The 26384-nt window shown below is 41.7% G+C and overlaps 1 protein-coding gene across 5 annotated transcripts; it reads right to left on the reverse strand.

Annotated features, from left to right (window-relative positions):
* Positions 1–208: 208 nt before the first annotated feature.
* On the reverse strand, positions 209–25524 carry LOC308120978 (liprin-alpha-3-like; the record flags this gene model as incomplete). Of its 5 annotated transcripts, XM_080481959.1 has the most annotated exons (32): positions 209–969; positions 1105–1173; positions 2303–2465; positions 2923–2991; positions 3104–3279; positions 3523–3620; positions 3734–3909; positions 5465–5491; positions 5904–5966; positions 6070–6270; positions 6458–6539; positions 6848–6944; positions 7556–7704; positions 7798–7937; positions 8039–8282; positions 8373–8566; positions 8672–8855; positions 9234–9313; positions 9439–9501; positions 9586–9717; positions 9813–9896; positions 10101–10235; positions 10359–10452; positions 10994–11046; positions 11399–11491; positions 12289–12417; positions 12629–12688; positions 12787–12861; positions 14355–14519; positions 14997–15098; positions 17082–17923; positions 25300–25524. In XM_080481959.1, the coding sequence occupies 30 exons, from the start codon at positions 17415–17417 to the stop codon at positions 1121–1123; spliced, it is 3717 nt and encodes a 1238-aa protein (XP_080338085.1). In that variant the 3' UTR covers positions 209–969; positions 1105–1120. The 5 variants fall into 5 exon arrangements, 4 of the variants coding, with proteins under 4 accessions (XP_080338085.1, XP_080338087.1, XP_080338088.1 ...); XM_080481961.1 differs by lacking the exon at positions 12629–12688; XM_080481962.1 differs by lacking the exon at positions 12629–12688 and having other exon boundaries at positions 8672–8813; positions 25300–25521.
* Between the last annotated feature and the right edge of the window lie 860 nt (positions 25525–26384).

Consider the following 26384-nt stretch of genomic DNA (forward strand, 5'->3'; position numbering starts at 1 on the left):
CATACATACTGTACATACATACATACAATAGCAGTTATCATTAAAAAAAGATAAAAATAAAATACACACATTTTACAAAGTCCTGACCCAAGCTTTCACATCATTAGATGATTGATATCATGACGTTCACTCTAAAATGGGTTGATTTTGGCATGCATATTAACACAAATGCTCTCTAGCTAAACCTTTTTTTTTTTTTTTTTTTTTTAACCCCAGCTTGACAGGATTTTGTCATAAAGCACTTTGCTTTGTCTCATTGTCTGTCCTATTCACATTTGTGCATCTCATGTCTGTTATGGCTTAAGAACATACGTTTCATTCCCTCTCGTGAACGTCTACACTTCCCTCCTTCTCCTCCCTGGTCTGTACTGTGTTGGGATGTTCCTCGGCAGAGTATGTTCTCTTATCAGTCCAAACTCACAGTCAGATCAGCTGAAAGTGTGTGTGCCGGGCTTGTTTTTCTCTTGATCTGAACAGGAATGCATTTTTTTTTTTTTCCTCTCCCATTTTAGAAACTGTAAATTCATTGTGTCAATATTGCCATCTCACACTCAAAAAAACCACAAAAAAACGAAGATGAATTCACAATAGTCAATGGTCACTTTCTACAGGCCACTTTCTACAGAATCAAACAGCATCATGCCACAACTATGGAGAGAGAGAGAGAGAGAGAGAGAGAGAGAGAGAGAGAGAGAGAGAGAGAGAGAGAGAGAGAGAGAGAGAGAGCGAGAGAGAGAGAGAGAGAGAGAGAGAGAGAGAGAGAGAGACTGATGGGTAAACAGACATTCACTCAATATTTTATCATCTTTTCAGAAATCATTCACTCAGTGTCTTTGATTTTTCCAGACGCGTAGCTTGAACGTCGTTGGTCATCTTCTAGAGTCCATTTTAGTTTTTTTTCTTGTTCAAAAATGTATATATATTTTTTTTTTGTATTCCTTGGTTGGGTGGGGGATGGAGGTGGGGGTTCTACAAAACAGGGAAGAAAACACACTTAGAGAGAAAAGGCGAACATCTCCCGCAGTGACGAGATGTTTGATTTGTTGTTCAGACAAAGCTATTTATAGCCACAGATACGGTCATCAGTGGAGGCGCTTCCCTCACCTGGTGTGCTTTTCTTTTAGCAGGAATACGTTCTCACGGACCCCGACTCTCCTCTTGGACCGGAGTTTACTGACAGAAAGAAAGAGACAGTTAGAACCCAGAACCAGTGGAACCACACCAGATAATTTGTTTATGTCTAGAAAGTCCCATAAAGCCAAAAACTCAATGGAGGATTACTTGAAAACGTCAACTCGTGTTTGTGTGGTGAAGAAAACAGTGAATTTGTGAGGATTATGAAAACTCATAACAGCACGGACCATATTGTGTTTTCCCTCATCTGACACCATATTTCATGTTGAGCACATAAAACTATTCAAACATTGTTTCTGAAAAGTCCGATTTAGGCCATTTCCTGGCAGAAAACCTCTCTGCAGTGTATCTAATGTGCAAAAAGAATTCTATTACACATCAACACAGATTTCTGTTTCCTCATTTAGAGAACTTTTAAAGATGAGATTCTATCAAATACAAATTACATATAATTATACTTTTCCTGACTTTAAAAATCACTCAAGTTTAAAAATATCTGACAATATTCTCCCACGACATGGTGACTTCTTACCGAGCATTTCAATGACTTAAGTTCAACTGAATTTAATGAGTGAGCCGGTTTGAGTTGTTAGCCTCCTATTTCTTTGAATCATAATGTTATCTCATCTTTTATATGCAACGAGTGTTTTCCCCGCGAGATGAGAAAATGTAGAAATAGTGACGAAGACATTAACTGCCATTTCTCAACAGAAGTTACCGTCATGAGTTCATGAAACCTTGCTAAATGCTCTGCGATGTGACATGCAACTTCGATTATTAAGCTGATGTGACCATCTTCAGGATGTATATGTATTCTATTTAATTTGCACTAAAATAGAAGGAAAACTTAGAAGTTGTTGGCTGTTATAAAGCTCATATATTAGTTTACTGGTGCAGCTCCAAAGAGATTCAATAAGCTCAATGTGGACCTGAACTGAGTCGAGTATATTGGATCATCTATAACTAACTTTCACATGAGTACCGCTATTGATGATTTAGTTAAATGTGGCCAACAATCATAAAAAGTTGGGATCAGTTTTTGAGCAGAATATTTCCACAGGAGTATCTTTAACGGCAGTATTTTGTCTTGTGATTAAATACCATTTACGGAACGCAACAGCAGTCGAACCGGGTTAATGTTCTGTATGCCTGGGCTGCGACTCCTCACCTTCACTCTGGACTTTTCTCAGGGTGACGGACGGGGTCGAGATGGCGGAGGCACGGAAGTTGGCAGGTAATGTTTCTGAGGAGTCGGAGGTCACGCCACGCAAGTCCTTCTCCCGGAACATCTTCCTCCAAGACGGCGAGCGGGTAAATGTCTTCGTGCCGTCCTGCAGACACAATGAAATGATGGCAGCCATTTAGAAATAACAGCTCTCACAGTGGAGGATGTCCATTATGGGGTGTTGCTCATTATGCATTAGTGGGGTTACAAAGGCTGGTATTTGACAGAGTGGGATTTGTTGTGACAATATTCCATAGTTGCACAGTTTTTTCAGTCCCGCCCGCTGTAACTAAGCAATTAGCACCCGTGTAAACACAGCTGAACCACTTTGGCATGGAAACAGTTCGCTGGGAGTGGCACATGCACTGAGGCCACAAGGGCTCCTCAAAGAGATTCTTTCCTGCTTCTGATCTGTCGCTGGAAGAAAACGTGTCAGAGATTTATCAACATTTAAAACAATCTGTCATTTTGTCCGGTATAATAGTGGGACTCCACACCTCAGTATCCTGTTGGGAAAGATCATTTGAGATTGACTTTTTGCATGAATGTCTGCTTTGTCATACCTCATCTGGCCTCCTCTCTGTCCCCATAGAGATGAGAGCGTTGTACTCCTTCTCCAGGAGCTGCCTTGCCTGTAAAAGACACATAAACAGAGAGACGGTGCATCAATGGGAATTTCTGATGATAGAAGTTATTAGTCAGCAGAGACACTGTAGTTCTAATTTCAGTGTTTTCCATAATCACCTGTGTGTTCTGATTTGGTATCTGAAGAAGGAGAGCCAAGTCAGTGTAGTCGAAGGTGTCATCGAGGGCCAGGAGAGCTCCGTGGACGCCACTTTCCAACAGGTTATCAGCAAACTCTTTCAGACCGATGGACTGAACCCAACACATCACTCGCTCATTGGACCAGACCATCACGTCTGTGGAGAAAACAACAGGCGGACCATAAACAATAGTGCAATACAGGGTGTAGGAGATATTCAAGAAAATGAAAAAAAAAAAAAGCTTTAGCATTAGTAAAACAGGTTACCAGATACTTTAAATTAAATAATCTAACCTGGGAGGTGCTGGAGGTATGGAGCTATGTGAGGGGGTTTCATATTCCTATATCTGTATTATACCTTTGGAATGAGTAAAAGGACACTGAAATCTGGACGCCTCACCTTGATTCTGATGCTGGCTCTCGTCCCTCCTCCTCTCCAGCTCCTTTCTGTCGTAGTTCAAGCGCTTCAAACACATGATGCCGTAGTGAAGACTCACCCTGTGGGTCCGGAAGGATATAATTGTTACAGCATAGTTAACTCAGAAATGCATAGTGAGGAAACATGAGGTAAAAAGGTGGATAAAGATGTTTATTTGCGTCTTTCCTCAGACCTGTGGAAACTGTCCACCATCTTCAGCTGGCCCCTCAGTTCTTTTTTGGTGAGATGGTCGAGCATGCGTGCATCCACCAGCGACTCCATGAAATAAGAGCGGTACTGTGGCAGACCTAGACTGGGCAGCCATTCATTTCCCACCCACTCATGGTTCATGTCTCCATAAGCCAGGATCTGGAGGACAGTCAGGGTGATAAAGATGAGCAGCCATTAAAAACACAAACAAGCTGCAGAATTAAGACGCGGCCGGAAAACAATTTGGCTTGAGTTTCACACAAAGACCAACATGAATACATTTTCTTTAGCTTATGAACTAAACGGCGGGAAAATAGTCGGTCAAATATTTTGTTCAGTTCAATTTCATAACCCTAAACCTGTGTTTTTTTGCTGTAATGTAAAGTACTGCCTGCTGGTGTGGTGGAAATAAACAGGTGTAACCCATGAAAGTAAAAACACTTTCTCTGCCCACAGGTTTTTGTCCAGCTGTTACTCCATCCTGGCTCCTCGACATACACTGCGGTAGTGTATACACGCTGCAGTAGTATATATACACTGCAGTCGTGTATATACGCTGCTGGTCTGCCAGCAATTAAGCAAAACACTCTCTTGGCTGAGTGAAAGGATGCGTCACTGGCAACAGGAAACGACCATCTACGGTGGTTCACTTTCTATAAATGTCTCTGCTCCCTATATGCGTAAGACTACGAGCTGCGATTGCTTTATTTCACGTTCTAGCACAATAAATATTTTATGTAGCGACTGAGTGTTTTTTAGATGTGTTATAAACCACTAATAAGATCATTTTCAAGATTGTTAATGAGCTTTTCAAAGGCCTGACATCGGTTTGTTTCTTTTATTTGAAGGCTTCGGTTTCAGCAATTAGAGCAGAAAAACACATATAACCAACTTAAACTGACTCAATCTTTTATAAACAGTTGATTAACCCTTTTTACGATATTCACTACAATGTGTGCAAACTGAGAATAGTTTTTTCTCTCTTTTATATCATAAAAAAAAATGCAAATTCAGTCTTGCAAAATAGTGTAAAACTGATAAATTAGTACTTACATTTTCCTTTTTCTAGTTTTAAAATCCTCTAAACAGGCCAAATCTCGAAGATTGTATTATTGAGCCTATTGAGTCCAACGAAACAAGGGTATGTTGTTTTTTGAGTTGAGTTGAGTTTTTTTTTGGGGGGGGGGGGTGTTTATAACTAGCTATTGTGACATGCAAGAGTTTTCCGTCCAGACTGCTGCTGTTAAAGTTTTTGTCATATTTTTAAGAAAAATGCATTAATCAGCAAATAGTTGTATTTTCCCCCCATATTTAAGTATTTACCTAAATCAGAGTTGATTTGGAAGAAAACATAAGGAGACGCATAACTACTAACTAATAACACATACTATATGGTAACCTCCGATAAACAGTTAACTTAAAAGACAATTGGTGGACTCAGAAGAACACCTATAATTGGCAACCCAATGTCCTAATATTGTACAGAGATGTTTCCTTATTTTTTTTTTAACATTTATATTCAATGATTCATGGATGAATCGAGTTTAACATCAACTACCAGAAATTGTACTCGACTAAATGTTGCAACCGTCTTCATAAGCAACACTGAATAATTGATCAGATAACCACTGAGTACTTCACACTCGAGGCTTGTTTTCCACAATGATGTAACTACTTGGCGGTAAATATCGTCTTCCTGTGTGTCCAAACTCACCTGATCCCAGCTGAACTCCTTCTGCTCCTTGTGGTTCGGGCAGAGAGGAACGTGGAGAGAGAGAACGGACAGAGATTTGCAGAGAGAGGGAAAGATCACCAGGGGAAAGTGCGTTGTTTGTGCGTGAGTGCGCGTTTTGTGTTTTGTTATGGTAAATCAGTGTCAGGACAGAATGAAGAGGAGAAGAGGAGAGGCAGAGGGAGGAAAAGCTATGTTAGTGAGTGAGAATTAGTTGGAAAAACACTACATCAAAACAGATTCTCAGGGAATAGCAAGGGAAAGGTGTAGCCAAACATGCCTAATTAGAGACAAAGAAAGAGAAAAGAGCTTGTCAACGAGAGAGCTTCGCTTTTAATGATCTTTACTGAAACTGTAAACTGGTATGAAAATAACAAGATAAACTAACAGATTATAAGTGTCAAATAATGTTGGCTCTTACTGGTTTGGTCGCAGCAGTGAGGGACTCCATCTCAGCATGTGTCATCCAAATATTACTGGTTGACTGTAATCACAGGAAAGAAATCACATCAGCTATTGTGCATGTATACTCTGCATGCTGATGTTATTTTTTTATTTTATTTCCCCGGCTTTCCAATGAGCCTTACAGAGCGTGTGCTTGCAGGTGCAGACGGGCTGGTGAGGGAGACCATCTCTTGGATGGCCAGACGGAGTTTGAGTCGGTGCAGAGGGTTGCTGATTCCAATTTCCCTCTGGATCTCTGTGTCAGACAGGTTTGCCATGATGGCGCCGCTCTTCACGTTGGCACGGCATGCTGCCACATACCACGCCGGCATCCCGACCCACAGCTGGATAAACAGGAAGGAGCTCAACTTGTAATGATTATACTTCGCAGACGATCAGGTGACGGGAGCCAAATGTCACGCTTGTGTTTATTGTAAACAGACATTGTAGCACTGACAAACATGAACCCGACCCTCTCTCGTTTTTCTTTGTCCGACATTTTCATAGAAGGAGACAACCTGACAAATGTACCTCAAGCCATGTAACAACAGTGGGGCCGTCCCATGAGGCGAAGGGCAGACCCTGACGGCAGGCTTCCTCTAACAAGTCGTGCCTGGCAAGTAGAGTGGAAAACACACGAATCATTACTTCGTATCTCACCTTACCACTGTCTCCTTTTATAAATAGAAATTCACATTGAACGCGACATGTAAATAGAGCAGCGGTGGTGGCTTTCGGAACCACAGAGGCATGTTTTTATTTCAATTTATGGCACCAGGAGGAATAAAAATAATTGTCCCAGACCAGGTTAGTGTCATAACCCACCAATAGCATCTGTCAGTGTGATTTAATGATCTACATTCGGATTCAAATGTCGCTGTAAAACATATGAGAAGTGTGTGGACAGATGACTGATCTCACTTCTTTTTGCTGCGCCGGTCTTTTTCCACGGTTCCAGTCCCAAGCTTCGCCAGGCCTAACGGGTCTGCAGAGCCCAAGTCATCAGATGGAGTGGACGCTATAGAGAGAGGAAAAATGAAAAAGATTGAACAAAATATATTTTTCGGTGTCAATATAGATCTTTTTTTTAAATTATGATATTCTCATAGTGTGATTTGTTGGTGAAGCTTTTAACACATGCCCTCTCCCTGGTATCTGTATTGCCTATTCTCCATATTTCTGTCTTTTGATTGGTGGAGTATAGATTAAACCCCAGCACAAGGATCAATGCTTCTTCACAAGCAGACAAAACAAATCTAAGTAATGCTTGCATTTAGAGTGAAACTCAAATCAGAGACTCACGCTCACACTGCAAACCATTTGTCTCTCACCTGGCAATTACAGGCTTTCATTTAAAAGCAAAAAACTATTGTAAGACTCCAACTGATGCACCTGAAACATTTATTATGGCCAATAATGTTGTTTAATAATGTTTGATTCATCAGAAAAGTTGTGTATTCATTGTTCTGACATGTTGTTCCACCGCTTTTATCACGAATGGTTCTCTCATTATTTTCTATATTAGCCTCAGTGTCTGATAATTATCTCCCATTATTGATAATTGTTTATTTGGTAATCAAGCAGACAAAACTGTCACTTGGAAAGCAGGAATGTCATCTGGCCACACACCCAGTGAAGCAGATTCACGTCCAGGTGCACCAATCCTTCCCTTTTCCTTTTTCCCAAAGAGCCGGCCAATGGATGACTTGATGCTTTTCTTTTTGCTGGCTTTGTGGAGCGAATCCTGGCTGGCTGTGATGGCTCCATCAGCAGAGAGACTAACACAAAGACAGAGGATGAGTGGTTAATGGAGCACAAGTGTTTTTTTTGTTTGTTTTCTCCAGTCTTTTTTTGTTTGTATTTCCTAATACCTGCGAAATTCCCTGTGGTCATCGAGGCCGGCCCCTGGGTGAGTGTGTGTCATCCGGTCCAGCCGTAGAGCTCGAGGAACAGGTGGAGGGGTGGAATCAATCAAGGCAAGTGCTCTGCATTCTTCACCCTCTTTGCTATTCTGCAGGATGGAAATAAAATCAGAGGATTAACATACTGCACCTAATTTTGACTCGCCAGCTAAGATTATTATTATTTTTTTTTAAAGTGCAATCGCAGCACCTGTCTCTCAGTCTCCCTGGCAGGTGAATGGGGCAGGCGGGGGGTGGAATGTCCAGAGCTGGGTGGCGAGGGGGAAGCCAATGTGGAGGAGGTAATGGAGGGAGTCATGTAGCCCCTTCCAACACTGTCCCGTCCTCCCAGAGAGGAAGGTGGAAGAGGGGAGGCATCAAGGGCCACACTGCTGACCCGACTCTCGATCTCCTCCGCCCTCAGCTCTGTGCTCTCCTTCTCTTCCTGAATCAGCCTGACAGGAGAAAATAGAGAGATGTTATTTGTTTTCATGCTTCACACAAGAGATGATATCAAATTTGTCCTTGCGAATGATTGAACTCACTTAATCTCTTTGTTTATGGCCTCCAGTTGCTCCTGCAGCATGATGGCCAGAGTCTGTACATCTGTCTGTCCGCTGGGAGAGAGCAGCTCCGATCCAAACAGAGTCTCCCTGTCATCCTCGTCATCAGAGCAGCCACCATCCACACCACCCTCAAACCCAGGAACCAGCATTGTGCCGCTGTCCCACTCTCCGTACTGAAAAGAGACGAGGACAGAGTGGAAGTCATACAGGAAATTAAGTCATTAAAATGATGTTTACGTTAATCTATCCACAACGTCATCCAAGTCTGAGATCAGCACCTTGTTGCCATCGTCTCTAGAAGCCCCCCACCGGCCCCGGTGCCGCCTGACCACCACCCCACTAGAGGAGCTGCCGTAGCCCGACGGGAGTGAGCCGCCACCCTGGGGGTACCGCAGCTCCGAGGCGCTCCCTGGAAGAGATCTTCGAAAAAGTGTGGAGGGAAGTGAGCTCACGCTGCCCGCCCTATGATGAGATCCAGAATTCATTAGTTACGAAACAGTACTTCAAACATGCAAACGTTCCCATTTCCTGGGTGAGTGTTTACAACCTCGACGTTACCACAAGTTCTCCTGCTTATGATATGCATTTAGAAAGCTGTGTCCATATAAACAATGCATGTATGAAGTATTTGCATATTTCTTAGCCAGACCAATAGCCTCCAGGTTGAGTATGAATAATTTAGAAAGTAGATTTCTTATGAAAGTTCACAATTACTAAATGAGAGTAAACAAAAGCTTGCACTCAGAGGGAGCAGAGTACATACAATTTCCCTCGGGACAATTTGTTTCTATTCAGGCTTATTACATAAATGTATTTCCATTAGGGTTCATTAGAACTTACCTGGAATAAGACGAGCCTGGTCTACCTCTCAGCTGATCTAACTCCAGTTGGATTCGCTCCAGCTCAGCCAGGAGCTGCTCCTACAACCCAGAGGAGAAACCAGCCATAATCAACTTTTTTTTTTAAAGGACAATGGATATTGGCATCACACCAGTGACAGTCAACATGAAACATTCTAACAAAGTGAGATAATAACAGTGAATACCTTATTAGCAAGAAGATCATCTTGGATTTTCTTCATATTGGAGAGCTCTTCAGAGAGAGCGTTCTGGTAACACCGAGGGATATATTCACAGTCAGATGCATTTTTTAAAAACAAATATGCTTCCCCGTAGATGTGTTGTACGCTTACCTTTTCCTCCAGCGCTGCCATCCTCTCTTTGAGGTGGAGCTGAAGTCTCTCGTTGGACTCGGATAGAAGCTTGTCCACTGTGTCTGAGAGGCGTTTGTTGTGTTCGTCATTCATCTTCTCCCTCTGCCTCGCCTGAAAATGAAGCCACGAGAGACACATTCAAAGCAGAGCGAAAAAGTGGAGGGGAAATTTTTGCGCACTGAGCACATCAATGCAGCTGATGTTACCCTCTGCAGCTCTTGGTTCTTCTCCTCAAGTTGGGCTTCCATTTGTCGTAGTCGCTCCTCAAAGTTTCCGTGGCGCTCCTCAGCCTACAGAGGATATTCAGGAATTTGTTTTAATGCTGCTCAAAGCTCAAAGACGCAATTTTTACTGAAAGGGGTAAAATAAATGAACTGGAAGAAGCAATAACAGCACATTCACTCTGCTGAGATCAGTGCAAAATAACCCAACCTGGAAAAAATAAACATATCAGCCTGTGATTTTAATTGCAGGTTATCTCCTCATTCAGGTACCTTATTGAGAGCTGCCACTCTTTGAGCAAGCTGGGCCTCAATCTCGGGCAATGTCTCTGCTCTTTGCAGGGTCTGCTGGAGCTTCTGTTTGGCCTCATCCAGGCGTTCCTGTAGTTGTCTGTTCTTCTCTTCACTCTGGACACACAGAACAAAACACACACTTGTGAGCTCTGTGACGGGAATAAGGAAATCCAGGTCCTGTTTCTGGATCTTCAACACAGCAAGAGTTGACCATAATATCAGAGCCATGGCCTTTACCTGTCTGTGCAGGGACTCCTTGCTGGCCAGTTCATTTTCCAGCTTGTCTTTGATATCATGGAGAGAAGTCGCCTCCCTCTGGGCACTGAGGTACCTGCATGGGACATAAGACCAAGATGAAATGGTGAGATTACTGCAGCAGGTGTAATTCAAACAGCAATAGCCAAATATTTCCATGATCCACTCAACATAAAAAGGGTGTCTTGGGCAGTTCAGTAAATGTATCAAGTTTATATTTCACTCATATCTTCTCATCCAATACATTTTAGATAGTTTCATGAAGTGACAGATTGAAGAGAACCTCAGCTACTTAAACTCTGTATGTCTATATTTGAATTCTTTACAATTGACCTTATTCAGGCATTCAAATATACTGGGCACTAAAAGGTTTACTTTCTATAGTTTGCATGCAGCTGAAATCATAATAATGTAGTGTAAAGCAAATGTCATTATGTAAAACCGTCATTGAGTGTATAAAGAGGTGCCCTGAAACCTTTGTAACACATTGCTAGCCAACAGGTGAAACATATGGTCCTTCTGCTGCACGCATTTTAATTAATGTATGAAACTATGATGGAAAAAAATAATAATAATTCCTCACTCAGGGACACAGCTAATAAAACAGCAAAGGTTACCTCCGCTCTAGTGTTGTAATTCTCTCCTCCATATCTTCTCTTTGGCAAAGAGCCTGCAGATGTCACATGAAACAAGATGATTGACAGAGAGAAAATTCATTTTGTGCTAAATATAATTATGTGAAAAATTATAAAGTGATTGCTAACAAGACGTGAACAAAAAGAAGTCTGCATAATCTACAGTTTTCAGAAATTTCTAATTTATTCTAAATGGTTTGTACAACAATATGCAAAAATATGATTACTGTTCAATCTATCTGGCTTTTCTTCTCATTTCTTTTTTTGTCCCAAAATACCACTTATCAGGACATATGCTGATTGTGGTCAAATATACACTTGGAACCCCCTTGGTACTGAGGGAGCTCAGGGTTTTTGGCCAGGAAGAGACAGATTGGCCCAACAGACCTCTTTCACTTCCCGTTGGAGCTTCTGATTGGCCTCCTCTGACTTTGTCACCTCCCTCCTGGCCGCTGCAAGCTGTTCCTCTATTTCCCCAACCTGACACGACACCACAAAGGGACAAGAGATGACACAGATTGAACCTACATGAGTCAGTGTTAACAGCCACAGCACCAAGTGTAAATAGACTCAACAATGATTGATTACAAATGTCCGTCTGGTCAACATAAGACTTGAAAACACCACTGCCATAGGGTAACATGGTGATTCGGAGTCTGACACATCAGAGACACACAGCATGGGCCCCATTTTTTATTTATTTCTTTGCTTTTCTTCTGTTGTACCTTAATATAGAGCAAAAACATCCATTTGCAGGCTTGATCTTTGACACAGTGGCACATGAAGCCAGTCAATGATTCAATTAAAATGGCTTATAAAGTTGCAATAGTATTAACAAACCACAAGAGGGAAGAGAATGACCAGCTGTACTGTGCACAGATCTTCACTTATTTAGGATATGAAGTGCAATTGGAATTGCCTGAAGTCCTGTTTCTGATAGGCGAACCAATAAACTGACTTGTGTAAAGTGGAAGAGATCAGGTAGATGAGTAACTGTGTGAAAATGTTTACTAATATGAATGATACCCACATGGTCATGTTCACAGTGAGAATATTACTGGTTTGAGTCTGGGTTTGGGGCTTTTCTGTGTGGAGTTTATCGAGGTTTTCCTCAGCTACTCTGGTTTCTTTGACAAAAACACGTGTTTGAGGTTAACTCGGGAGGTGTTTGTCCAAAACAACTGCCTACTTAAAGGAGTATGGCGACTGCTCATTATTACATCCTCAAAATTCCTTGAAGCGGCTGAAGCCGTGCTCTTGTAGATCCAGAAACTCACCTGCCGGCACATGAGGGCTAGCCTCTCCCGCAGCTGGGAGAGTTCAGCTCTCTGCCGCTCTATCTCTCCTTCTCTCTGTCTATCGAGCTCTCCGTCCTCTAGGTTAGAGGAGGGCCCATTGGGTAGTCGCTGGAATGATGAGTATCCCAAAAAAAAAAAGAAAAATGAGATGGAGAAAAACACAATTTGTTAGAACGAGTTAACACTGCACCTGATGTGATGAGAGGTAAAAATCACATTGACACTAATGTTACCCATTATCTACTTCTCTACTGATTCTCTGGACTCTAACACAAACACAAACACAACTGGAACCAACATGCATAAAACCCTCCCTTACATCTTTCCCGCCGTCCACCCCTTGTTGACGTCTTTTAATTTGGTCTCTTAAAGAGATTACCTACAAAGAGGGAGACAGAAAAAGGAATGGCATCCTGAATTAATGTCACCCCTTTGAACCAGCCGGGGAATAATGAGACAGCAGTTATTTTGCATTACCTCTTGAGAAGATGCTGCAAGTTGATCCTCCAACATGGACACCCGCTCGAGGGCCACGCGGAGCCTCTCCCGAACCTGCACGGCGAAGCAACAAAAGGACCGGCACAAGTTAACCCACTACTGCTGCAACACGTGTACCCTTTCACATGCCGCTGTAACTCCAGCCTTCTGCCCTTTCCGCTACGCAACAAACTGCTGAGTACTGATTATAAAACAGATCAGAGGAGGCCAAAAACCTCATGTCACAACAGAGGTTCATCACACGAGCTGCATTACACTCTACATCATTTCAATTGACCTCACACCAGCAATGAGTGTGATCAGCCTCAGGAGAGGACGACTGAACAATGCCCCAGTGCCAGCTCAGGAGTAAAACTCCCCTCTGCAAAGACTGACAGCGAGACATTTATTAAGCACTCCAACTTGTAGTGAAGTCTGAGAGGAGACCTCTCCTGACTGCACCATCAATTACAGTGTTTAAATGCACAAAAAAAACCATATAATGACATCAAATTTACAAACTGCAACTTAAAAATGCTTCATTGTTACTCATCACTGCGTCACGAGCTGCAATGTATAATTTCACCATTTCAACAAACCCTCTCACTTGGATTTGCCAATTTTTGGATTCCTGGCTTCAGCAGAAACACGCCGACAAATAACCATCTAAGTTTTGCCGCTAACATTACAGCAAAGACTTTAGAGTGTTGTGCTATAAGCCCAAAGTATTCCAGCTTTTCAATACTTCTGGCTCTAGTTCAGCTCTACTGATTCTCGTTCAAAAACCTTATTGAGATGCATGAAATCTATACATTTACACTAGGAGTTTTCTAAAAGTCTATTGCTTGTCTGTTTTTAAACAATATGACTGTTGCAGCATTTTTAAGGCCTTGTTGTGTTAAACCTAAAACAGTTTTTACTCAGGCATTCAAAGAGGGAATAGTTTTAAGACAGAGGTGAGCAGGATGAATCAGATAGTTGATCATTTCTTTGTGTTTTCGGTTGTCTGATGCCGGCCTGACATTAGCCTCAAACTTTGAGGTATTGTATATTAATGTGGTGGCTTGCAGAAGAAAATGTGCCATTTTGAGTCTTTGGTGGACACAGTTGACATTTTTTCAGTGTTTCAAAAATCAATCACAGAAACTTAAGTGGCACTAACTTTTAAGTTGACCCAAAAAATAGATAGTCATTCATGACTAAAAGGAAAAATAGTGTCATGTCTCTTGTGATTGACTTATTCCAAAACCTGTTTCACTCCACTTCTGCTCTCTGACAACCACCATGTGACCTATTTTTCTCTCAAACTACAAAATGTTATTGGAAGAAATTTTTTTTTTTTAAATTTATTACGCAGAAACTGTAAAAGCCTTTTTGGTTTGATTCATTACAATGTAAGATCAGATGTTCTTCGTATTTTTTTGAATAATTATCGCAATCGCAATTTTAATAATGCTTGAACCCAGTGGATTACGTGTTGTAAATGTTCAAAATGACCTTGTCAAATATATTATTCTCTCACCATACATGTTTATGTATAAAAAAAAGAAAGTGTAGTTCTGACGCACCTTCTCATCCAGGGCCTTGTGATGCTCAAAAAGGGATTTTAGGGCCTTGAGGACTTCCACCTCACTGGAAACACCTGCAGGGGACTGGGCTTGTCTTTTCACCACTGTCATCCTCAGACTGCGCTCGTGGCGAGACACGAGACACTCCAGGTGTTCCAGCAGCAGCTACAGGATCCAGTGTGTGCATACCAAAGGAGATGGAGGTGGTTAACATGGAGAGAGAGGTAAGCAAAGCAGGTTAAAGGATAGGGAAAGTGCAGGAGAAGAAAGCGATTAAGACAGAAATGAGGAGTGCACAATAGGGGAGAAGATAGAGAAAATAGAGGGAAAAGGCTCACAGGAGTAGAGGAGTGAACGGTTTTAAGAGTGACAAAGAGATGAAGTTGGGTGGTAAGACGCAACCAGGGTAGTAAAAAAAAAAGGAATGAGGAGTGAGCGGGAGGGATAAGGAAAGCCGATAGAGATTAAAAAAAGAAGTCATAAAGAGGAAAGAAGAATGTGGACGAGAAAAAAGAAGAGAAGGAGAGAAAAAAACGAGAGTCAAATGAAACACTGTCACACCCACACATCCACAATGGGTGAGGAAGATAACACAGAGACTGTTACAGTGCTAATAAGCAAAATGGCCGCTAAACATCTTACACGTGTGTTGTTTCTCTCCGCCTTGAGCTCGGCAATCTCCTCCTCCCTCTCCAGAAGCTGCTCCCGGCAAACGTTCAGCTCTTTAGTCAACACAGCAAACTCCTGTGGAACACACAAGCTGCGTTCAAGGGGGCAAGAAGGCAAACTGTTCAAATGTACGAATTTTTTGTTATTTAGGTGGTCTCTGCACTGCACAGCCAGCCGGAACGGAAAAATAGTCTTTAAAAGAACAACTAATAATTCAGGGGCGGGTTACACATAATCACAAATGCACATGTTGCTAAACATGCACACAACCAAAGGCCTCCAGAAGCACGCTTTGCGAAACACCTGAGACCAGAGCCGGAGGAGGACGCACATGACGCAAACCTCCATAATGAGCATGTAAATCACTGACACAGTTTCCAACACCACTGTCGCTCATCTTCGTCTGTGAACTCACATTCATAGATGGATTACATCACACTGTTACACAATGGCTCAGCATGGCTGGAATGCACAAGAGAGGCACCCCCCCCCCCCCCCCCCCCCCCCACCACCACCACCACCAAAAAACCTGCATCGATATGTCATTTACTACTCCGCTGGGAATACGTTTGTAACTCCTGCACGGACAAACAGGAGAGCATAACTGACATGATTTTGTTTAAAATAAAACAAAAAAAACAACAAAAAAAACATGCCTTGAGCAAAACTTACAGAATCCATGTTCAATTATTGCTTTATGTGGCCATGAAACATAGCCAAGGCTTCAGCTTAGAGACAATTGCTGTTTATGAGAATGACAATAATGTGCAGATGTTTATGGCGAGGATTACTTGCTTTATGATTCAAAAACAGTAGACACATGAAATGGGCCTGTGTTTGCAAACTGAGCGAAGAGAAAACGCCAAAGAGAGAGAAAGAGCTCTGTACAGATGGAGACACAGTAGGTTCATTGGCTCTTGGCCTTATGGGATTGTTTCTTATTTGGATAGGGGTCAGCTTCTCAGTTAGCTTCCCTTGTCCTCTTGTTGTTTCTCTTCAGCTTCATCTCACTCTGTCTCTATTCTGCATTCATGTTGCACTGCAACTCTGCAATGGACATGAGAACTGAATTACGCTCATGAAGAATAAATTCTGAAATGTTTTAGTACTCTCTGGAATCATATGCGTTCTAACTTCTGCACAGGCAACAGGCTAATGTTGCAGAAAGGGTCCAATAATGCTTCAACAACAAAATTACCCAAATTGTTCAGTTTGCAGAGAGGTGTGTTCACCTCAGAAGCTTATGTGACGTCACTCAACACTTCAGCATTTGTGCATCAACACAACAAACAGTATTTCCTCATGATGCAAAATGTAATTCTGCTAACTTTCATCTCACCTGGATGAACAGATCCAGTTCTCATTATTCTAGCTTTCATAGTGGCCTGTCTAAATGTCTAAATGGTGGAATTTAAATCAAAGTTTGTTTGATCACTTTGTCACAAAGTGGATTCAACCTAATCCACCAGAGATTAAGCAAACCTCTCATATGTAATGTGGAAAAGACATCGAAGTGTGACAACAAAGTATACATACTGTAAATATCCTCACTTAGTGACGTTTTACCCCAATGGCACAATTCTGCATTTCTTATGGTCTCATAACTGATAAATGTTTACATTGTTGTTATTATCAATAAGCAATGTTTACCCAGTAAATAAAGAAAATTCTCACAAAATTAAATATTAAACATTTAAATTGAGTTGAGCCCCTTAAAAAAACCATTATCGTTCAGCATCATTAATCATCCACTAACAATATAATCAACAAACATAATAAAACCTTAATACACAATGAAGGAAAAACAGCAGAGGCAACTGGGACGAGACAGGCAGAAGTAGAGGGGAACATAGACTCAGCTGCACGAGTAGAAATAAAATTAGTTAGAAAAAAAAAGAGAACGGAGGTCGGAAGTACAGTGCCTGACTTCTACTTTCTGGCTCTTCAAAGGGTCATTGTCACAGGGAGAAGTACTTTCTCAGTCATTCACATCTCCCAAGATTCAAACTCAGCTAAATCCTCCATGTAAATTGTAAACGCATTCATGCACAGTTTTACCTGTGGCAGAGCGATGGACAGTTGCCTCTGAAGTGACTCTTTTTCGTGGCCGAGCTCACGGAGGCGGAGCTGCGCCGTCCCCAGGCTGTCCTGCGTCTCCCTCAGGTTCTCCAGCAGCCTCTCCCTCTCCGTCAGCATGTTGACCATGAGAGACTCCAGGTTCCCTGTGCTGCCTCCTTCGTCTCCTCCACCTCGGGGCTCCCTGCCGCTGAATCCGCTGCCACCCATCGCGCCTCCGGGGCCCCCGACCCCGGTGCCGGCAGGTGAGGACGGACCTCCGCCGCTCCCGCTCCGCCCATCCTCAGATATGGTGGGCATCACCTCGCACATCATCATGAGACCGTGGTGTGTGTGAGTGTCAAGTCAATAAAGAAAACTAAACTGGGGATTGTACGTGCAAATTGTCTGTTGTCGTGCCTGGGATTTTTTTTATTAAATTTTATTTTTTATGAGCTTGTACTAAAAGTTTAATGTACAAAATATAAACCTTTACATCTTCAGTTTTTCCAAAAATATGATTCCTTTGGTCATGTCTGCATCTCAAACCTCTGTGTTTATTGCCTTTTCTGTCCCCCTCCCAACTACTTTCTGCCTCTGAATGCCTTTTCTCACTTGTCTTCTTTCACAAAGTCTCGACCTGCATGCTAAGTGATCAGAATGCGTATGTGTTCCCTTGTTATGCAAGAGGAAGAAGCATCTACAGGAAAGCCGCTCTGTGGGTCGCTAGGATTGGCGGAGGGTGAGGAAGGGAAGGGGCGATGGGGAAGGAAGGGATGAAGGAGGGCCGACGCTCCTAAATTGTGTCCACGAGGCAGCGCTCCACACAACACCAGGGGTCAGAGCTGAAAAACAGAGCAGGCACTGCATTAGATCCCCCTCAGTAAGTTCTTCTGTACAGACGAGAAAGGACACTGTGGGCATGAGCTGGTAGTTTGAGACAATAACACAGAAATGTGACAGTGATACCAACTGATAACATGCAATGAGCTCGACGAAATGTGTTGACCTGGAGCAAACTAATGTGACGACAAGTACAAAAAAATTAGAAAGGCCGCTACTTTTAATGCAAACTGTAGGAATCCCGTGACCCCAAATAACACAACCTCCTGCATGGACTTCTGGTTACTCAACCAGTTGGTTAATAGTGTAGAAATCACACAGAGTTACACAAACGGGCTGATATACCCTCTTATATCAGATGAACCATATATATTTTATAGATGATAGATATTCATTGAGAATTGACTGAGACAATGAACACAGAAAAAGCCTAACTTGTTGAATGGAGACAATATACAATGATTATGAAATCTAGACTCTTGGTTTGGATGTAAACGTGAGAACAATCTGACAGCAGCAAATTTGCATAGTTTCCAGATGTAAAACAAATATAAGCCAGCTGGTTAAAGATTTATATCGCCTGTCTACTATACTGCTTTATCCCAATTAGGATCACTAATGGCTCGAGCCAATCCCAGCTGACGATGTTGAAGGCAGCCTAAACCCAGGACACATTGCCAGTGCAACACATAGAGATAATCACACACGTACATCCATATCTACTGTAAATTCAATGGTCACCAATCAGCCTAAAACATTTGTTATCTGAATGTGATAGGAGGAGTCTGGACCTAAAGGAACGCCATACAGGTAAAGGGAGAAAATGCAAACTCCACACTGGAAGGCCCCAGGTTCCAGGTTCAGACACATCCTGGGGATATTTTCAGTGTGAAGTGGGGGTGATCTCCACTGCTCCTCCGTGCAGCTCTGGAGCTTGATTCTGGAAACGTTGTCATTGGACCGCTTCGGCGGTGTCACAATCGTTTAAAAAGTGATAAATAGTGGACCAAGCCATTAGTTATTTCTTAAAACAACACCTTTCCTGCTGAATTAAGTGTCATAGAGACAAATTCAATCTAGACAAAAAAAGCTTTTTGTTCAGTTTTTATAATTAAAAAGAGGAAGTGATTTCCTCCATTAAATATAATCGCTGCTTAAAAACAAAAGAATGATATGCATTTAAAGAACTTGTGATGAGTATAAAAATCAAAGGTATGATGGATCCATCCATCCATCCATCTATCCATCCATCCATCCATCCATCCATCCACCCATCCACCCATCCATCCATCCACCCATCCATCCATCCATCCATAGGTGCGAGTGTGAGTGCGTGCGCCTCAGTGTTTGCCCTCTGATTGGCTGGTGAGCAGACTCGACTGTACCTGTCTTTAACCACACCCTGCTGGGATGGACCCTGAGTTGAATAAAGTCGTATAACAGATGGATAAGATTGATTTGTTTGTGGTCTCTACAAAAAAAATTACATTATGATTCAAAGATGTGACGTCACCGTTCAAGTCCTAAAACGCTTTTGTTTTCTTACTGAATGGGGCCTCTGTCTCCTGCTAACAACAGGCCCAAATGGGTCAGATTCAGGGAATCAGCATTATCTCTCTCTCTCTCTCTCTCTCTCTCTCTCTCTCTCTCTCTCTCTCTCTCTCTCTCTCTCTCTCTCTCTCTCTCTCTCTCTCGTATTCTTCACTGTCTTGTCTCAAGTACTCAGGGGTCTGCTCAGGCCTTTATACTTTTAAGTGGTTCAGACTCATTTAGTGAAGCATGCGGTCTTCTCCACTGGCCGGTAAAATACAAAACAAAATAATTCAATTTGCTGATCTATTTAACGTGTGTTAAAATAGACCCCTGCTCATGATAGCATCATCAGGACCAATGTGGCGAGGGGCAAAGAAGCTCTAATTTAACATGAGGAGTATCTCCACAAAAGAATACACGGAGGACATTCAGATAAATAAAAATATTACACTTGCATCTTTAATTTTTAGTGTTTGATTTTTGTATTTTTTTTGTGTGTGTGTATGATATTTGTTTACATCCGTTGATATTGTGTAATCTATTGCCTTCATGCTGGTTAACTCTGAAGCCTTTATGCTAATACAGATTTAAGTTAGTAAACATTTAACAAAAGAGACAAAAAGAAAATTATGAGTAAAGCTTGGAATGCACACAATTTATCACTCAAACAATAGTTATTGTTAAAGAAGATGCTATGTGTTCAGGTTTAGAATCAGTTGCAGTTATCACCATCTGCTCATGTTACTGAACCTAAAGTATATTTCAGAATATCTGTCAAATTGTAGAAACATTGCAATGTCCTATTCAAGCTATTCCATTTCAACCACTTTCAATTGTCCAATAACTTAGTGGCAATAAAATACAATCATCAATCTGTGATGTGCTACAGTTTTTTGGGAGGTTTCATTCGTGGAAATTAATTTTCAACATTTTGAAAAAGGTTTAATAACCACTATGTCTCTCAAACATCAACAATGAAATAGGTTGTTTTCCAAAACAACATATAAGTCAGTCGAGAAGACCATAAAAAGACACAATCAAATAATAATAACAAACATTTTGTTAATTTTGTCAACTGACACAGTTTGATTGAAACTACTTGTATATTATAAACATGAATTGTATGGGTACATATTTTCTCTTTCACCACATCCTTTCATCAATATTTGCCCAATGTCAGTTAACAAAAAGTCACTTGAGAGATTTAGAAACAATAATTTTTGTCCCTTTACTACTGAAGAATCCAGAATCTGGTTATTTCACTCTTTTCCACTCACATTGCATGCTGGCTAGAGTGTGACATTGGACACATTATAAACTCAGTTTAGGGGCTCCTTTTTCCTTTCCAGTCAGGAGTTTACCTGTTAATGGGTTTACATAACTTTTTTTTTTTTCCAATACAAGTTTAACAGCAGAGCCAACTTCTGAGTTATAACTGTTGTTCTCTGCCTGTTTTTGCCAATCTAATGACTCTGTCCACAAATGTTCATTGTGCTATTTATAGATTGAAACCTTCTGAGTTCGCATTTTTGAAGACAAAATAACCTTTATTTCTTCTTTTTTTTTTTTTTTAGATAAACTAGAGTCCAGTGGGAATTTGATCAATTTTCTTTCATTATGATACACAATGATATAGCAAGCAATCTTTTTTTATTATCAGATGGGGCTAGAATAATAAATCTTCCACCTTGTTGTACTCGGTATGTGTAATTTGAAGATTATGAGTGGGAGTGTGTTTGCCCTGTGATGACTGACTGGGTGCATCCTGCCTTCTTTGTACTGGCATCAGCCTTAAATTGGACAAAGCAGTACATAAACAAGGTGGATGGATGTAGATTGTAGCTGATCATCAGAAAATGCCGCAAAATTTGGTTTTCAACATGACTATTGCATTTCACTTAACTGAGCAATCAACAGAATTAAAAGAAGCTATGATACATGTCATACACTGATATCAATAGTGATGCAACGATACACTGATATTGAAAATAGCATTTCTCCCTCACCTTATTTCAATTAGTGACTCAAAGATTGTGATACTATAAAATTGTATTTACTATCTCAAAACTTTGCTTGAACAGATTCTAAAAAATTAGTTGAGCCATGCCATGCCCACCGCCTTCACCTTGTGTTTCGGATTGAAAAACAGTGTAAACTGTAATCAGAATAACATCAACTCACGCACATCTTTACATAACCATCACTGTGTTTTAAGGAAATACACCAAATATGTGCTAAAAATACAATCGGTACAGGTTTTTCCGAATGTGTTCAAAGCCCTTTCTTTCTGATTGCAGAGAACACATCCAGTCCGATTTGTCACATGGGTGTAGTATTGTACAAGACGAGGGAAGCTGAGACTGCAAATATGAGGAGGCCATGTATTTGTGCAACACCGCTGCTGATCACTATGACAGGGCTATACACTGGCATCCAGGATCTAAAGAATGGGATGACTGCAAGATGGTTACTGGAGGACCGACACATTTCTAGATTCATTTCTTTCAGGCTCCACTGATGGATAATTACTGATGCAAGGTGACCTGGCCTTGTATTGACAGCATGCCATTAAAAAACAGGTGGTTTAACTCTTTTATGAGGCAAGCCATATATTCCTCTTTCTTTTGCAGGACCGTAGTTCCATGTGGTGATGAGGATGCGGCAGTGGAATTTTCAAACCAGTGTGAATTTTAACTTAATTATAGATATTTTTCTAAACTATTCATTCTGAAATATCATTTTCACCAGTTTAACAGGTTCAACATGCTTTCATTACATATGAATAACATTTAGTGTTCTCTGAAACTGACCCTGAAAAGTCTGAAATGTAAAGAAATAAGGTGTTGAATTATTTTTCAATAACACCCGAGTGACTTTAATGACTGCCTGACATAAATGACATCCAATTTGAATATTTCTTGCCACATGTGTGGATATAATACATATTAGTAATCCCATAACATCATCATCATCACCATCCTTATCATCAACATTATGAGCACACCAGATCTACTTTCAACACAAAGAAAGTAAATGTTTCACCAAGTGATGGAAAACTTGAAAATTAAAACACAATTTGGGAAGCTCTTCAGAAAATAAATGAAAGTGGCCGGGGCATCTAGTCGAGCAGCGCTCTATCCTCACATTGAAAATTTCAAGTCTCTGTCGTTCTTGGTTTGAGCTTGCATGTTCTCACTATGTGGGCTTTGTCCAGTTTCTTTGAATTTCACCATGCTCTCAAGCACAACATGTGGCAAAATTTTACCGTTACCCTTAATGTCAGAACCTAGATAAAAAAAATAACATCGGTGTCAACTTTGGTAGGTGTCTATTCACTTTTGGATGTCATAAATCAACCAGGAGAATGATGTTGTGTTATTTCTAAAGTATTCAAGTTATTCTATATTACTGCCCTGACATATTGAGCGAGATCTGAATGTGTCAATACTCTGTTGTCATCACCATACAAACTCTGATGTCACTGACAAAAACTAGCTCTCCTGAATTTATTAGAAAAGTACAGCAGAAATTTCAACAGCAAAGTGTGAGATGGCCTGTATGAAAAACTCTCAACCCCGTCGAGTGGGATCCGCTGGGATCATTTTAAGCAGCTTTTGCGCAACAAAAAAAAAAAGGAGACCCATGATTACTGCAGACTCTTTTACAACACTGTTCACTGCTCATCTTGCAGTTATACTTCACTGTGTTATGATATATCTGCATGTGGAATAAAAAAAGTGTTTAAGAAAAAGCACAGTTTGAGTGTTGCTTCAGTTCAGGCAAAAAACATAAAAGTGCAGAATGCAGTTCTGACTGAAGCATCAGCTGTGAGGTCACTGGGCTTCAGGACCTCAGTGTGTGCAGGAGAGAGAGGGAGACAGCTGGAAAACAAGAGGGAGTGTTGTAGAGTAGTTATCGTACCATTACATGACAGCTTTATGAACATTTACCAGGTCTTTTCTTTGAATAGTTGCTATTTTTTCCTGCCGTAAAGACGAGAGCCACAGAAGCTGGCCGTGAGGCCGCCGGAAAGCAACGAGCTGGTGGAAACAGTTCCCCATAATGTAAAACTACTGCACGGCTACATTGTCAAGCACGTTTATTGGATTCATTGGTGTAATGGGCGAGCTTGTGTCACAGTGTCACCGCTCAGTAATCGATCACAGTGTATTAAGAGTCTTTGTGTATGCACATGTGATTTCATATCATGAGTGCCTACATCATCATCACCATCATCATCACCAGCATCATTACACAGTCTGAATCCTGCCTGCAGTCACCATACCCTGGTTATCACAGTATCTGGTGGATAAATGGTCATTTTTTTATAAGACACAGACTCTAATTAAGAGATGTACCATTTTCCTAAATACTGACTCTGAAAAATGGGCAAAGGGGAAAATCTTGGGTGTAGGATGCTGTGTGAATTGTACTAGATAAAGAGAGATCAGTAAAACCAGACACTGGGGTGTGGAGAGACGTTTGCAGGCTCCCACAGCCGCCGACAATGAGGAACTAAAGAATGGGGGGAATTTCTGCAATCGGTTTGTGCATCCAGTGAAATGTTAAATCACCTTCACAGCGGACTGAATGCACTCACGACGGATGCATTTTTTTTTCTCGCACATTTCAATAAATGCAGAGCATATAGCGATCAATAATGAACGCATCCCCTCCACGTCTTTAATGCCATGGAACGGTATCCCCTGGGCAAAGAAACGCATCATTGGAATCGATAAATGATTGTCGGCAGCAGGGCAGAGGGAATGAAAAGCACCGGGATCCGGACTGACGCTCTTTTCTTTGCACAGGCATCCACACTGCACACTGAGGGGAGGAAAAGCGACGAGAATCTACTGATGACAATTTGTGGATATTCTATACCTCCATTTCTGAACGTATGGGGGGGGGAAGACCATTTGGCGATAGGCGCGCAATCGCGCACGCGCAGATCTACATTCTTATAGTAAGAAAAAAAAAAAACAGCTTGGTAGTTATGTATTGGAGGTAGATCACAAATACTGTCCCCCTTCGTGTGGCCATCACAGAGCAGATAGGAGGGAGATGAATTCATATCTGATAAAAAGCGTCACGCCAGGAGGATGGCCTAAAAATACTCACCGCACATTTTCAGCAAAGGGCCTGCTTTCTCCAGACATTATAGAATTATAAGCAACCCCATAGGGCCAGTCACGGACGAACTGGGTGGTTTGACTACGAAGCTCCCAACGGCAAAAGAGCTTGGTTGCAGCCATGATTAATTAGCCACAAACAACACATAGCAGGCCAACATACAGTGGCATCTTATGGTCTTACGAGGACTCTCTCTCTCTCTTTCTCTCTGTCTTCAAGTAGCTATCACCTCACCTAACTGTATGCAAACGGGAGCGAGCAAAGCGCGCCCTAAATAAATCGTGCTGTGTGCTGCCAACACACCTGTCAAAGCCTGACACCGACAGAGGCACCGAGCGTTGCATAGTCTATCCAATATGAGCTTATTTCCCTCTATGCAAATACCCTCCACCCCTCCTCCACCTCCTTCTCCCCACCACACACACACACACACACACACACACACACACACACACACACACACACACACACACACACACACACACACACACACACACACACACACACACACACACACACACACCCTACCCCCCACCCTTGACAACACAATGTTTAGGTATCCTACTTGTTATCGCACGCTTGCGCGCACACATGCATTTTACGGTACATCCGTGCGTGCACATTCCTCTTCCACGTCTTTCGATGAACATGGCTCTCTTCCCTCTCAATGGAAACTGGGTTGCGATGGGGCGGTGTGAAGTTGCATCCTTACCACAGTCATCGGGGGGAGCCTGTAGTGTCCATGTTTGATGCTAAAATATCCCCTCGGTCCATCTCCGCGGATCCCGCCTCGGTGTGCGCGCCCCTCATCCAGAACCCGAGTAAAGCTCAGTGTCGGTCTTCTCTCACCCCTGCCTCGCTTTTCCACATGTAAACGGCGAGGATGGGGACGAGGAGAGAGACGATACGCCACCTTACCACAGACTCCCCCTCTGTCGGATTGGAAGGTAATGGGTCTTAAAGAAACATTCTCTCAGCATCCTCCGCATCTCTGTGATATACGCGCGCGTGCCACGGCTCTCACGCGCACGCGAAGGCCAATCAAACACTTGATTAATTATACAGTGTGTATGTATATCCGAGACAAGTGCAAACTAACCGACTAACTGAAAACGATTTCACTCACACTTGCGCCTTCTGGCTCTTCTAGTGCGCAAATCCGTCCCTTCAATGGAAACACGGCATATAGAAGGTTTACGCATACAATTGATTTTTTTTTTTCTGTTTAAAATTGTTCTTTTAAATTGTACTGCAAAAACAAATGTATTACTTTATGCTGTTCAATTTTCAAACCATCAGAGGAAAGTAAAACGTAAATATTCTGTGCTACAACAGTTACACAACATCATATGCAATCCTTATATGGTAGAAGCCTCCATAATTCACAGTTATTCTCATTTTCTCTAGATTCCCCTGCAGCATAAAGATAATTGCATGTATGAAAATGGTGAAGTGAACACAAGTTCACAGTGAAGGTGCATCCAGGAACGCTTTCACCAATTGCAGTGTTGTGTGGAGTGCATCCAAATAATATTAAATAATAGCAGGAAAAGGTTTAAAGTAAATATGTCTTGTTTTATTACACTTCTGGAAGTGGTCTCATCTGTGACTTGGAGCACTTCATATGGCTTTCCCACAATAAAATGAATCCACAGGCCCACACAAAAACGTAATCCGGTATTAATATGCATGTTGATATTGATATCCCATTTGTAAACAGATCAGTAGGTCTGTGTGAGTGTGTTGTCTGCATGTGTGTGTGTGGCTCAGTAAACATAAGGTGGTGCTGTCTTTAAG

Source organism: Lipophrys pholis (genome assembly GCF_963383615.2).
Source record: "Lipophrys pholis genome assembly, chromosome: 1".
Taxonomy (NCBI): Eukaryota; Metazoa; Chordata; class Actinopteri; order Blenniiformes; family Blenniidae; genus Lipophrys; species Lipophrys pholis.